At 37.3% G+C, this 16009-nt stretch overlaps 1 protein-coding gene across 1 annotated transcript in view; it reads right to left on the bottom strand.

Annotated features, from left to right (window-relative positions):
* SORCS2 (sortilin related VPS10 domain containing receptor 2) overlaps positions 1-16009 on the bottom strand; it is a 527396-nt gene that overhangs the window by 97684 nt on the left and 413703 nt on the right. The window contains 1 exon segment of the mRNA XM_058804337.1: positions 2684-2848. Coding sequence (XP_058660320.1) covers positions 2684-2848 — 165 coding nt within the window.

Below are 16009 nucleotides of genomic sequence, written 5' to 3' on the forward strand. Positions count from 1 at the left end.
CTAATGAGGCATATTCAAACTCAAATGAAATTTTAACTGACACAGTATATGAAATATATAAAAAATAACACGGAGATAAAAAATAACTTATGTACACATTGAACTTACTGCATTAAAAAACCCAAGTGATCCATATGTATTTTTTATAGGCACTTATGATAAAACTATTAAATGAGGTTAGATAGGATGTGAAAACAGTTATATTAGTAGACAGCTAAAATCTCTGGCTGAAGCAAACAGGTCTAATAGGTCTTATAATTTTGCCTATGCTCACTTGTTCAATAAATATGTGGAGAAGCATTTTAAAAATATTGGAAATATTTTTTTGTTTTGCCATTACTTCATCCTTTCTGCTTCCAAGTGAAAAATTAAATCCATTGCATCCTTGACAATTAAAAAAATAATCTAGAAGCATTTATGTAGGCTCAGCAAATAGATGATTGTTATTCATTATAACTGAGGGGTTGCCAGAAAAAGAGAGTATAGATTTGAGGCAGTAAATGGATTAATCCAACCACATTGACTGGATTTGCATTCATTTATGGTGTCAGCTAGAGTCTAGAGATTTATTTAAACAGAATCTAGGGTTCTGAATGAAAGAACAACGCATATTTTGCAATATGAAATAAGCCCTAAATCGAATCAAAAGTTGTGAAAAAGGCCAAGATGCTCCAGTAGACAAAGAAGCCTTGCTGACTGCTATTTATGAAGGACCTGATTCCTTGCAGTCTCCTTGCAGTCTCTTACAAAGTGCCTTTGTAAGGAATTATTTGAGTAACAGAAGCTAATAGTTCCTCCAGTTTAGAGTTTTAGATTGCATTATATTTTGATACTACCTTTTTTAGGGAAGGTAAAGTTACTTAACTCAAAAACCTAGAGTGTACTGACTCCTCAGGGCAATTTCAGATCAACGCTATCTCTCACGATCATTGATTTTAGTACAGTGACCTTTTCTTGTGTCAAGTTGCAATTTTGATTTTCAACTCCTTCTCTGCAAACATCACTTTATCTTCCTCTCCCTTCTAGACCAAATAGATCAGGTTTCATACAAAACATAAGCAGGTTACTGACCCAGTTATAGTCAAAGGCATCCTTCATTCCTACACAGGTAAAGATGTAGGACTTGTCAAGGAAGTCTTTATGGTTGACTCTTTTTTGTGTCATTGAAAGCCTGAGAAAAGTATCAGATTACCTAACCCTTCCAGCTACTCCTGCCAAACTATTCCTTACTGAATAATTTTTATAGTTCCTCTTTTATTTTTTTTTTTTTGGTCCAGTCATATTTTAAGCATGGCAAATAGTAGCTTCACTCCTTTGGGGAGATTATCCAATTATAAAATGCCTGAAAAATCTTCCTAACATGCTTAATTGATCAAAACACAAACCAACTGCTTTACTTTGTACTTCTACCTCCTGCTCTCTTCTGACAAATACTTTTACCCACTTGTTGTGGGCTGGACAACCAGTTCATACCCTTTGGGCTCTTACACTTCATGATTCTGCCACTCTGTAACTACAAAAAATTCAGTAATTATATCTACTGTCAGGAACAAAAGCCAAACTGAAAAAAAATATTTTCATAACAGAGGCTTTTCATTACTTCAGGCTTCCCTGATGCATTTTATTTACATAACATGCATTCAAATTATTTGTAATTGTGCTAGGATTTCAAACCAAACAAAAGTAAAATATTTGGTGTAATTTGTGACTTAGTTTGGTTTGTTATGTTTTTATTCTAGTTCTACCCTTATTTGCAAACCCCTGTAAACATGAATTAGTGTGGGATGAGCTGTTAACTTATATATTCAAAAACATGTCCAAAAGGGTGACTTGGTATAACATCACTGGAATCAGTGCAGTATTTGGCTGCAGTATGTGCAACTTCTCGGGCTAATCTCACCACATAAACAATCACTTTCTGTGAGGCATGATGAGGGTAAAATGGACTGGAGTTTACCAATTTAAGTTTAAAACAGGAGTAATGGTAGAGGCGAGTCAAGGCTGCTACCAGGACTGGAATAACAGAAAGTTTGCAGCTGCAGTTTTGGCACTGTGGAAAAGAGATGAGCTACACACTTAGAGATGGTGTGCACATCCGTCAGTGCTTAGCCCAACCCACCCAGAAAACTGACTTCACAGTTTAACCACAAGAAATCTGAAAGACGGTAAAAATTAACAAACAGTAACAGCTCCTGAATTTGAAAGTGGTACAAAGCCACTATAAGGGAGATCATTATCGTACATTTCTACAGAGTCACTGATTCCACAAATCCTATTCTTCTATGTGAGTGTGTAGCTTGTTTTGTATGAGTTTATTTTATATTCTATGAACAGCCTGTGGAGGCAATATTTCAACTTCATTAACTTGCTACTGTACTATAAATTGTTTATGGTCACTTTCTAGGGAGGAGCATGTTTCATTATTATTTGACTGTATTATGCAGAAGGATAAATATTCCCAACATCCATAACAACTGAAAATGCCAGGACTGAAACTACCATAACCACATAGATTTGGACATCAATTAAATAAATATTTAAATAAATCTAAGAAACCACTACATGATTCGCTTCTGGGCAATTGTTATTTCATAAAACCCAACACTAAGCAGCATGTCAGAATTACTTTATTTAATAGAGCAATTCCTAAATTTCAAAGGAATGCTGTATCTTCAAGCCTTACCTTGCCTTCCTTGGTATAAGCAAGTACTTTATCTTCTTCTTTTGGGTGAAAAAGGAGAGTTTCCACAAAGAAAGCAATGGGTTGTTTCTGGAAAGTGGCTCCTTCATCTGTGCTTATGAAAAGGCTTTGGTCACGGTCATTATGGGAAGAACTTACAAGAATTATCTAAAAGACAAAAACAACAAGAAGCCTTCAGAAGCCTGATTTCTCTGTAACAGAAAACACAGCCTTGTTTTTTTTGTAATAATGTCAGATTTTGTACACATCTTATCTTACATATCAAAATTATGCAGACAAGAAACTCAAATCACCTAAGATAAAAGGATTTTAAGATTTTATTAATCTTCCCTGACCAAACCTGTGAATGTTACATTCTATGACTTCTCTTGGAATCCACACCAAACTGATTATGCTTCTCATCTCTGCTCAGAATGACTGCCTTGGGTTTTGGTGCTAACACAAAGGTCATGAGGCCACATGATAAAATCTCTGGACTAATGAAAAAAAAAAAGAAAAATACTACCAGTAATGACTTATTTTAACATGTTTATATAAATATATCTCTTTATCTAGTGAGGCTACTAAATGAAAAAGCAATCATTGCCATAGCAGAAGAATGACTGAGGAGTAATAACTTTATAATATCTCTCCATTGTTTCATCATCTCCTCTTCCTGACAAATTTTGAATAAAAAGGCAATTCACTTTGACACAGAAGAATACGCCAACAAATCATCTGCATTTCCTTCTCAGGTCCAAACAATGCCTTGACTCAAGATAATATCTTGAGCTGTTTCCTTGGGTGATCTTTATGTTAAGCTTTAAGCAACAAAGAAATTTTCCCCACATAATTTATTTAGAATTTCAGTAATTTCAACTTCTTCACCTTTTGCTATAACATCATAGTTCTAAAACTGCCAATGTGAGGATCCATTTTGATTATTTTTCCAGATCAAAAAAGTCCAGTTGTCATTCAAAAATCTGCCTTTATCAACTGATAGCTTGCAAACAAACTGGATTTTTGAAGTCCAACAGGGCTCTCTCTAGCTCATATTTCAAAAACAATTTAAAAAAATCCTTAATTCAAAATGTATTTAGAATATTCAGCAAATGGTGCAGAAAACACCACAGAATACTGATCGCTGTGATACAGTGACTGTAAATTGCTTACAGAGATAAATGGCAATGATTTATGCAAACATAATCACAATAATGTGAATACAGAGAAGGAAAGAGATTAACAAAAACAGTACAGTTTTAATGAAGTCACTGTTTTAGAGCAGAGCTGAAGTTAAAATTCTGAAACTTCTAATGAATTATACAGATATGACAGCTGGGCTGAGCTTTTGCTGCAATTGGTCTTGGGGGGAAAACTATAAATTCAACATTTACAGATGCTCCAATTTGACAAGTAACTTAAGCATGTGCACTTTTCCTTGAAGCACATATACAGTGGCACTAATTTCTAGGGCTTTCATATACCTCAAATAGGGCACTTACTGAAGTACATTGTTGAACAAGAGAGATAACTACAGATACTTCAGGGTTCATGATCCAGTGCTGAAATCCCACACTAAAGCACATATTAAGGCAAATCTATTCCATTAGCTGCATGACTAGGTCAGCAAGAAGAGCAAAATAATAACCCATTACTTTGTAAAATCTTGTATTTTTTTAATGATATAATTTACCCAAGAGAAAGAAAATTACATTTTTATTGGAAAGTCTCTGTAAATGACACCTTCACAAATGCCTTCTCTTATTTCTATTGTATCCAATGGCTTTCTGTCTCTTGGGCTTTTTGTCCCTTCAGTGTCTGTTTAATTCATTGCTATCTACACTCCACCAGTAGCTGCTGGTGGCCTAGATACAGCATTCAGAGTTTCTTGTGACACACTCATTTTTTAGGTTTTCTGCAGCAGGCATGGCATGAACCTGAAATTGAATGTGGCTGCCATGTGCTGCCCTGTCCCTGTGCCTGCATCTCAAGGGGGAGTGAAGAAGTGTTTATGCCAAGCACAGACATCTGTACTTACTTGCCAGACTCCTGTCTGTGACTTAGGCTTAAAATATCTATTTTCTCTTGGAAATAAATAAATTCAAACTATTTTCCTGCTGAGAGAGGTACATAGTGCTCATTCCTGTTGGTTCGTGACCAGAACATAGAGAGAAGGACCTGCTTCCCAGAAAAGGCATCAACTGCACTAGACCAGAACAGTAATCTCTGGACCACAGAAATACTCCCTTGCCTTTTTTTTTTTTCCCTGACCCTATAAATCTTACACTTCCAAAGATATCAAAATTATGGCTTCAAAATAATAAAGGAATGAGATGCATAAAATAGGGAGTGGTTTTCACTGTTAATGAGGCTTAAATATAGGCATGGCCAAGCTTCATAATGTGGACTCAACAGCACTGAAATCATAAGAAAAATGTTTGTTATAATGTAATGCAAACACACTGTGATATTTGCTAATGCTGTCCTTCAAAAAATATTATGTATTTTTTGGAGTTAAATCCACTTAAAAACAGCCTAAAGATTGTAGACTTGCAAGCATATATGGCAGGATTGCTAACTATTCTTTTATTCACACACATCATAATTCATTTAAATAAATTTTTTTTAATTTCCCTCAGTGTTGTGATTTATATTTCAATAGTTTAAACTGATCATTATGTGTCAGACATACAGATTTCCTCCCACAGCTAACACACCGGGTGCTCAGACTTGCCTGCTGGCTAACACTAGTTATTTAGGAAAATACTCCAGAGTAAATATTGTATCCATATTAGATGCTTTCCATAGCAAGTTTTATTTACTTTGTAAGTGGAACAAGTAGCAAAACCCTCCCGCAAGCAGCTGATGAAGGGATGCAACTGGGACATACTGTCTGGAGAGCCAGCTAGCAGTGATGGCTTTCATCAAAATAAACTTCTTCCTTGAATAACTGAGTATTTAAAAACCAGAACAGATTTTAAGCACAGATAAATTTGAGCTCCTTATAAACATTTTCCATATAATTTTTCACTCCTGTGAGATTCTGCTGGTTTTTTTCAATTGTAGCTTTATATTATGTTGTTTATGTCAGACATCAGTACATAATTTCCATCCAGCTAAATAAACCACAATAACATGTGTATACATTCAGGTCTTATGTAAGTCTACAACTGCCAATAGCTACACAGAAGTAAAAAAATATATATATATTTCAAGGAGATAAACAGCCCTATGGATAAACAGCCCTATGGATTGTAAAGACAAAGAGTAAAAATAGTATCTGTTATAGATGAACAAAGGGAAAAGGAAAAAAATCCGATAAAAAAGGAAAATACCACACCATGCCAATATAGGAATTCAACCATTCCAAAACTAAATAAAAGCCATGCTTTTCCTCATTATAGAAAAAGTCAGTGAGGCAGGAGTTAACAGAAAAACCAAACAAATCTGAAAATAACATAATTAAATCCATTTGTTTAATCACTCTTTCAAGACTGATTGGCCAATATGCCTGTCTAACCATTCCTACTATGAGTGGAATCACAATCTGAGCCCCAAAGAATGAAAAGATTCTGATGGTTTAGGCTTCAGTTCTCTGCATATCAGACTTTTTCTTTCACTGTTACCATGAAGATTTGGAATAATCATAGTGATTACTTGGGAGTCTTAACTGTAGATTTGGCAGCAATTCAAAGCTATGCTGCAATTTCAAGTGGCAATAAACAGAGCATATTAACATGCATCATTTGCACTGTGTCTGAAACATAACCCCCCTCCCCTCAGTTTACGTCCAATCAAAATTTAAACTCAAGACAAATTTGATCTTAATCAGCACTTTCTCTAAAACAAGGCAATTTTCTAACATATTACAATTGTGCTGTCTCTTTCAACTGCAGCAACTGATCTTAATTTTAATTGTAGCTTTTATTTTCCTTTCTATTTCTCTCGTGTTACAAAGAACAAAAATAAAAAGTAAAAATGCCCATGATTAATAAATTTCTACACTCACAGCATCCGACTTGCTATAGGAGACTTCTGCAGTAAGTCGTGAGAGATGAGACACTATTTTTTAATTCGATAATACTCCATAAGGTCAGAAATGAAGACACTCCTCAGCATTCCATGCTGACCTTGAAGGAAGAAACCTCCTTTGGGCAGAGTAAGAAATGAAAAAAATATAGAGACTCTTCATTTAAGCCCACAGCAACATGCACTGAGAAGCCAAGCATGGCCAGGAAGAACCTATCCTTTCTCAGCCATCCCCAGTAGGCTGAACTCCCACTGGACATACAGGATTCATCTCTGGGGATGCAATCCTAAAGAATGCTGGACCCACTCCAGGGAAAAAAACCCTTAATGATATGAACACATAAGCCATCCCCACTGAGGTCAAATAATTTCATAGAACACTTCCAGAGAGGGCTCATCAGCAACTACTCTGAACAATATTCTTGCCAGCATCTCACCACCCTCACAGTAAAGAACTTCTCCCTAATATCCAATCTAAATCTGCCCTCCTTCCCCTTAAAGCCATGAAGAAATGCAGTGCTAATGCCTAGGTGAAGGTGCTTAGCCAAACTGGAGACAAGGTTCTGAGCACAGGCATCACCTGGTGACACCATCACAGAGACCTCTGTGCCTGCACAGCTCTGATGGGAAATGGCCTTTGTGCCAGCAGTGCCAATCTCAGGGCAGCATTCACAGAGCTTCACAGCACTGCAATCACACCCTCAACGTTTTTCAGACTAATTAACTCATCTATTTGTCTTGGGTTTATAATTTATGTTATTCATGTGTTATTAGATACACATGGCTGAGAGGAAGATTACTAAAGCTTCTGGTGCCACTTGTAAATGAGATGTTGCTTCTCAGGCAGCATTCATAAAACACACAAAGTGGACTGCAAAGGGTTATGATTTTTATTTTAGATGGTATGAGAGACCTGATAACTCAAGAGTGTCTAAGTGAGAGTGAAATATAGTCCCTTTACTCTCAGAGTGGTGAAAAACAATACCTAAAAAATCAGCCCAAGGTCATTCCAAGCAGAGAGTAAAATAAAATGGCTCCCAGATAGCAGTTTAATCTTGTAGATTTTCCCAGGAAGATGCATTACAAAATCACTCCTCACAAATGTTAAGTTATGAGTGGATCTAATAAGTCTGTTTCTGTGTCCAACTGAATTGGCTGGAATACATATAGAAAGGAATTTACATACACCCCAGAACAGTATTTTACTTTTCATGTAAAGCATTCACAGCTTCATCTAGAACTGTTATTTTCCCTTGAAGAATCCCTTTTAAGCTGTCACACAGAAGCATTTCAAAACAGCAACTAGTCTCTAGGAGAAACACCATAAGGGAGGGGAAAATGGGAATATTAAGGATGATTCCTGAGAATTATTTGCTACACTAATCACATAATCTCAGGACACAATCAAAGCCCATCTGAAGCTGTCCTGGTGGAGCTAATGGAAAGAATGTATCGTAGTTTCTTCTCCCCTGGGTTGTGGTCAGCTCATTAATCATTTGGAATACCACAACGGGAGGTGCAATATTTTTTGTCTAGTATCAGCAACATATTAGGCACTTTAGGATGTGGAATGAATATTTAGAGGTCAGGATCTTAAAATAAGCTGGTTAGCAACTGGAGCAGTTGGTTATATATGACATACTGAAGAGGGAGTGAACATCAGAGTTAGAACCTTAATAGAAAAATGTGTTCAGAGGAACTGAACAGAGCACAGTTGGCTAACACTGCACCTAAGCAAGCCTGAAATAATATAATCAGATAATAAAAGAAAATAGTTTTGAAATAGATGGCTTTCCTTTAGGGCATTCACCATAGTGAAATCAAGTTTGAGTGTGCTTACATATCATAATAATGAATGCCTGCAGAGAAACAGCTATGGATGTTCTGAGTGGTGTTGATGAACAGAATGAAATTTCTGCCCTGTTAGCAACCTGTATCTAACTAAATCAGTCAGATCTTTTGAACTAAATACCTCAAAGGGGCTGATGATGCCCAGTCTCTAGGGAATAGCAATTACAACTCAGTTCATCAGTCTCTTCACTTAGAGAAGGGTAGGGATACATAAGCTGATCCCAAACCCTCCACAGGAACAAACATCATGCATCTGTAACCTGCTAGAACCAAAACATCATTGCCACTTGACTACCATGACAGTGCAAATTTTCTTGAGAAATGCTCTCTTCAAAAACATTTCAGAGCATGCTGCCAGCCTGAGAATTCAAAAAAACTGGCACACATTAGGCAAATTAGGAATTTCCACCAGATACTGAGAAAGGCATGAATATACCAAAGGTCACAGTAAAAACAGAAGAGTCCTTTGGTCTTCTTGCAAAGTCCAATGTCAGCCTGGCTATTGCTAATTCTTCAGCAAAAGTGATCATTTGATGTATCCCTTGTAGATTCCTACATCCAAAGTGGGCGAAACTTAATGTTGAGATGCTTTGAGGGGTGGTCCCCATATAGGTTTGTTCACATATTCAAAAGTTCGGGTTTAAAGGGTTTAAATCAATGCACTCCAGTGTACCAAGAACTAAATCAGATGGTCTTTTCCAGTATGCTCTAAATCAGCAGTTTGAGAGGGAAATAGCACTGGGAAAGGCATAACACCAATTCTTGTCACAGCAGGGAAATGTTCCCTAAACTGGTTTTATATTGCCTATGAAACAAAAACATTTTTGTGTCTAAGAGGTAAAAAGAAAAAAAGAAAAAAGAAAGAAGAAGAGAAAAAAAGTTATATTAAAAGCAGAAATGGGAAAGTTTCACTCTTTCCCACCAATATTTCCAGAAACATTAGTATTTACTGGAAAAAACATGCAAACACTGACCTTTTTAGCTTAGGCATTCACAGATTAATCGAATTCAAAAGCTTATTTTGTAGACCTCCAACTAAACTGCAAATATTTTCTGCCTCAACACATCACAGAACAAAAATATAAAACAATGCTTTCCAAACAGGATAATGGATGCACAACAAATGACTGCAGTATGTGATTTGATCTAAATTAATGAAGAAACAGTTCAAACAGTTCCTAGCCACCAGCCATTAATTTGTCAACAGCAAAATCTGCACTAAGCTCAAAGAGAAATTACGTGGATGGTAATTAGTGACAGGGAGAAAACATGAAGGAAAAAAGGCAGTTGTGGTGGCTAAAATTATCACTCATACAGGATTGATCAGGACCTCATCATCTTCTGTAATAAATAAACACTTCTCTGTCTTAAAAATACTAAAGGTATGCTTTGTGGTCCTTTACTATGAATCTCAGCTCTGTTATAAGGCTGTATAAGAATTTTCTGGGAAGACTATAAAAATGAGCTCTCAAAACATTGCTCCGGGGAATCTCTCTTTGCACAATTTCCCCCCTCCAATCCCAAATACTCATCAGGTGTTTTCACAGGCAAAGGTCTTCCCATAATGCACCCAAGACATCCCAACACCAGCTGAGGCATCAACTTCAAGCACACCTACTCCTCTCTCTCCCAGTTTTATAGAGTACTTTTTATGGAGATCAAGGTAATTAATAACTCTGCCAGAAGTTATGAAGAATAAGTAGAATTTTCCAAACCTGTAGGTAAGAAATGTGTGTGTATGTGTGTGTGAGTGTGAATATACACATTTGCAAACACAAACAAAGTCAAGGAACCAGATGGGCCACCTCCAAAGCTGCTGGGCCACCTCCAAAGCTGCTGAAGCTGCTGACTCTAATCACTGAGAGCTTTGAAAGACTCAGCGACTGGGAGCTCCTGAAGACTGGAAAACAATAAATATGCTGCCTGTCTTAGCATCATCTGCAAAGTGCTTCAGAAGTGTCACACATGTATTTTGCTTTTGCCCATTTTCACACCTAAAGGGGTAGCTGGGACTAGGAAATGAGCTGTTAAAGTTCTTTTCCTTCAGGAAGCTCCTGATCCCTTTTGAAAAGTGTAGGAACTCGCCCGAAAGGAGGTCTGGGTATAGTTAAAGATTGAACAGGTCTTCTCCCCTAGATCAGGAGGGAAAACACAAACCTGGGGGAAAGAGCTGCTCTGAGCAAGTCTTTCATACTTAAGTCACAACAGATTATGTGGGTTTGAAGGAGAAAATGGGAGACAGAAAAAATGGAGAGGAGCAGAGACAAATGCTGGAAAGACAGTAATTATTTTTCACTTGAATTTGGCTATATCTCCATTATGTAGGCTACAAAGCTTAATTATAAAAGCTCTTGCTCTTGAAATATTTCCCCTTATCTTTGATATCCAGTCCAAATGGACTGGGAAAAAACCCTTGAAAAGCAGAAAGAAAATGTCTTTTAAAGTAATTTTTGGTCCCATTAGGGTGAATCTCATTAACAGAAAAAGGACTTCACTGAAGAATAGAGCTTTTATATTCAGAAGCATACAGTACTGCTGTGGCTGATTGTAGCAGCACTGCAGATAATAAACCTTTCTCCAATGGGGCTTAGATTTTTTGCAGTTGTAAAATACCCATTTGATATTGAGGTAGGATTTCAGTAAATAGACATACCTGGTAGCTGTTGTCCTAGTTTTCTCTGAGTGTACTTGGGAGTGGTGCTGACTGGTGCTTTTGGAAGAGAATGTTTAAAATATTTTTTCTATTGAAAAGCATATTTTTTTCCATAACTGAAATGTATTGCTGAGAACTTACATCAGATTTACAAGTATGATTCCTGGGGCCCATGAGGTCCTTAGGGGGAGAGAACAGCTCCCTTTGGGGATGCTCCACCTTATGCACATGGTTAAAAATATTTGTTGGGGCAGAGATACCCTCTTTGTTCATTAGTTTTTAGAGCACTCATATGTGTGATTGCAGGAACAAGTCCTGGCCTCATCCCAGTTGAATGCTATTATTACTAAACCTTAGGCAATTCTGCACACATTCTCACACATATGAGAGAGAAAAGTCTGCACATCACCCAAACCAGCTCAGAAATAGAAATAATATGCTCTTGCTCATTTGCTACATTTGAAAAATTTAGGGGCAAGTGTTATTGTTTCTATCTGTTCCTGAGAATGTTTTTGACTCTTTTCCACTACATTTTAATGAGTAGTTTAAAAGTGAATACAGACATGAATAAATGAATGAACAAACGTTTCTACTAATACCCTTTTCTCATTTTACTAGCATTTAATCCTCCTTAAAAGCTTGTAATTAAAACAGGCATTTGTTTGCTTGCTATTTTGTTTGATTTTAACATAATATTTTACTGGAAATGGAAAGTTGATGAGCTTGGCTCCTAGCAGTGTGTTTAGAGACAGAAAACAGTAAGGAAGATTTCAGGAGCTTTCTCTCCTGCCAAGAACATTGCTAGAGATTCAGCTACAAATTATAACTGATATGGAAAAAGAAAATCCAGACAATATTGTTCTTTTCCTTTCTAAGACAAGCAACTACACAGAGCTGTAAAAACATGAGACCAAGGTTAGTCTTGGGGTACAATTCTGATCCCAGTCAGATAGAACTCTGCAACGTGACCATTTTGCAGACCCTGGGACTGATGCCATCTAAAGCAGAATCCAACAAAACATCAGCCTTATCACTGCTTTTGCCCTTACAAGATTTTTGCAGTGGCTCTTGAGGCTGTAACATGAATGTCTTATGAGAGTTTACATTTATCACAGTTTCTCTACATTTCCCATCAATACCAACAAGACGTGAATAAAAATAGGTGTCCTTTGAGTGGCGTTAAAAGATGGGTGCCTGCAGTGTGTGGAAGATAACTTCCCAACACAGCTGATGAGGGACACAGCTAGGGAACATGCCCTGCTGCACCTCCTGTTTAGGAACAGGGAGACTGCTGTGATCACAAAATTACAAGTTTGCTGTCCTTGGAGAAGCATGTATGGCATTTGGAAGAAGGTTGTCATGAGGTTAAGAAGGGAGAAAACTGAAAGGGCCAAAGCCCACCAAGAACTTAATTTGCCTAATGCCATTAAAAAAAAAAAAAATTAGTTTTGGTGGCTTCTCTTGCATGTTTTGGGTTGCAGGTTTTTGTTGTTTTGTTTGAGACTTTTTTGTTGTGGTTGTTGGGTTTTTTTTCCTTGTTGGCATTAGCCCTGTAAATGACACTGTACTTACTTATTTTTATAAAATACTTGCCAGTATAACTGTCCAACACATCTTGTTCTTCACTTCTTATGCTTTAAGCCACTGCAGCCTGGGACCACAGCTAGACATTGATAAAAATGTAAGAATACTTACAGACTTTTTATTGGTTGCATTTCAGATAATGCTCCTAAAAACTTGTAAGCACCATCAAATCACCATAATACAACAAAACTAGCTGGGTGGAGGCCAGTGTGAGCAAGCCATAAAGGATGAGACATAAAAAATGAAACACTGGGATATATAAAGAGCCTCTTTCACATAATTAAAAGTTAATTAAAAACTCCCAGTATAATCTATATCCAGAAAAAAATGGCCTTTTGTCATTTCTTCAAGTGAGTTTCCTGAGAGAAGCACTCATCTGAGACTGCAGTCCATTCCAGAAAAGTAAATAGAAATCACAAAATAATCAACAGCCTGTCCCAGGGGGCAAACTAATTTACTAACAGTTCTTGATAATTTATTGCAAGTTAAACAGTTCAGTGACATGCAGGAGAAAAAAAGGGGAGAAAAAAATCTTATTTATTCCCTCGCCTGACAGTGTCTCACAATCAAATCTATCTCGCTTCATCAGCTTTTTCCTAGGCATTTCTTTGAGAGAATTGATAAGTGGACAAGAAAAAGTTTGTAGAGAAATAAACTATAACTTATTTATTGTTACTGAAAATAAAAGGGCTTACAGAACTCCAAAGGTACCAAAAATGGCATATTTACAAAAAAAAAAAAAAACACACAAAAACCCCCCTCAACCTTCCCCCCCGCCAAAATTAAAAAAACTCAATATCCCACCCAACCAACCTCCCTCAAAAACCAAGAGAAAAGATAAACCTCATTCAAGAAGCAAGATTGTCCAGGGGGATGGCTAGTTTTCCCTAACTGCCTCCAAACAGACCTTCATGATCAGTGAAATAATCTGCCTTGGATAACTAAACAATATATTGTATGTTTATTCAAAGGATCCTAATAAGAATGTTTCAGGAAAAATTACCAAAATAAAAATTACCAAAATTTCTCTGAGTTTTAACTGTATAAATCCATGTGGTGATTTGGCATGCAGAAATAACACTGATGCCAGCATTCATAAACAAAGCAGCAAGAAGACCCCACCATCTAAATTGTGCTCAGCATGCCTGTAGTCCCAGCTAGGTTTTCAAAGGGCTTCAGCACATCCATTTTTCTGTCAGCCTGATTACAAGTTGCCCAGGGCAAGATTCTCTCTCTGTTTCCCATCTGGACAGTGCTGAGCTCAATCATACCTCTGCCTGTAGGTGCAATAATGATAAAAGTAAACAAATACAGCTGCAAAAACCAGACTGGTCACACCCAGTGCTAAGAGCAGCTGAGTGCTTTTTGAAGCATTTTTTTTTAACCCCAAATGAGAACTTGGTGATTTTTAAAGAAACAATAATTATTTATGGCAAATTGATTCACATGAGCTACACACTGTCCTCATTTCCTCTGTCATATTCAGAAAGCAGCTCCACTAATTTCATTCACTGTACTAGTGGTGTGATTTGCAAACTGCTCAGCATCAGAAATTCCCAGTTGCAGCATGGTTTATGCTTTCCACAATTTTTAGAGAATTTAAATCTATGCCTACAGAGAAGCCTAGGTCTGCTTAGCCTCCTATTCTGAGCATCTTTTCCAAGGTTTATCACTAGGAAGGGTTTTCAGTATCCCCAAGCTACAAATGACTTTACAAAGAGCCGTGGCTGTGGGTGTTAATGAAAGGCTCGCTGTGATCTGGGCTGCTGGAGCAGCTGCAGACAAGGAGAAAGAGAGCAAAAGAGAACAACACAGGTTCATGCCCCAAGAACCTGAAGTGGCACCATGCTAACAGACAATAATCACTGCAAGCAATTGAGAAGCTGAACTGCTCCCCTGGAAAACATGCTGTGACAGAGAAATGTCAGACTGCCAACAGCCAGTTGAAACAGGATGAAACAAGAAGCTGAAGCTATGCTTTTGGAGTGGCCTATTTAATTTCTGTAGAATGCTAAATTCTTGCAAACTCTCAACAACAACATAGCCAACCTGTCAAACCTCAGGTGAGATGTGTTCATCTGGTTCCCATCTCTCTCTCTCAGTGACATTGAGGACTGTCAGGTCCCTCTGCTGAGCAGGGCACAGGATTCTACAGAAATCCAACCAGGTGGGGCAGCTACAGCAGGATGTCAAGATTGTTCTAGTACAAAACAATTGTTTGCTTCTATCTTTTCCACATTCAAATTTACAGTGAGTACACATATTTAGTCTTTCAGTTTTGAGAATTCAATTTGTGAATTCAGATTTACGCCATAGATTCTTACAGAGAATGGAACCTACATCTACTGCAGAAAGACTCTTTGCAAGGAACTGGGACCATAAGTCTGCAATGTAGTGCAGATTTGTTTCCAATTAAGTCTTGTTTAAAATAAAGTAACTTCCCACTGAAAAAAAGTCTGTTTTATACTGAGGCACTTTTCAGAAACAGGCAAAAGCTAAATTCTGCAGCCTAGCCCCACATTCACACTATAACTTGATACCACAAGTTGGTTATCTCTGGTTTCTACCAGTAAAATGAACAGTCTTTACATGTCTGCAGAGCTTGGGAAACATTCATGAGATACAGATCATTATTTCAAGTTTGTATTGTCACTAGTGTCCAAGATTTACCATGCTCAGGCTGGGAATTTATATATTTTGCTCCTCCAACTCCCAGGTACATCTTTTGATTTCCCTCCATTATTCATGTCTAAGTGAAACTGCAAGTTGACAAACTATTACTGAAGGAGAAGGAGAAAAAGAAGAAGAAGGAGCAGTGCAGGTTATAGGTAATTTAAATATGCATCTCCATCAAAAGTTGCAGTTAAAGTGATTTCTTCCTGCCCTGTAGCTTTAGAAAAGGAGCAGTATAAAGGCCTCCCTGGGCCTCCCAGGGAAGCACTGATTGTCTGTAGCTCCCATTATGTAGCTCAATAGCAATGGTTGATCCTGTGATACTCTAACTTCCCATGAAAAATGGTTTGGCTTTATGTCAATATTCTGCCTACACTTGCCTTCAGAATTTAGGAATGATTTAAGATTTATTTTAATCTAGTCCCAAATCCTCTGCTATTTTTAATCAAAACAGTCAGCTGTGACCTTTGTTAATCCATACTCACTATGCTAAATATAAGGGGAAAAAACACCTTCAAAAGTTTCAGGGTACTTTTTGC

Source organism: Ammospiza caudacuta, chromosome 4 (assembly GCF_027887145.1).
Source record: "Ammospiza caudacuta isolate bAmmCau1 chromosome 4, bAmmCau1.pri, whole genome shotgun sequence".
Lineage (NCBI taxonomy): Eukaryota > Metazoa > Chordata > Aves > Passeriformes > Passerellidae > Ammospiza > Ammospiza caudacuta.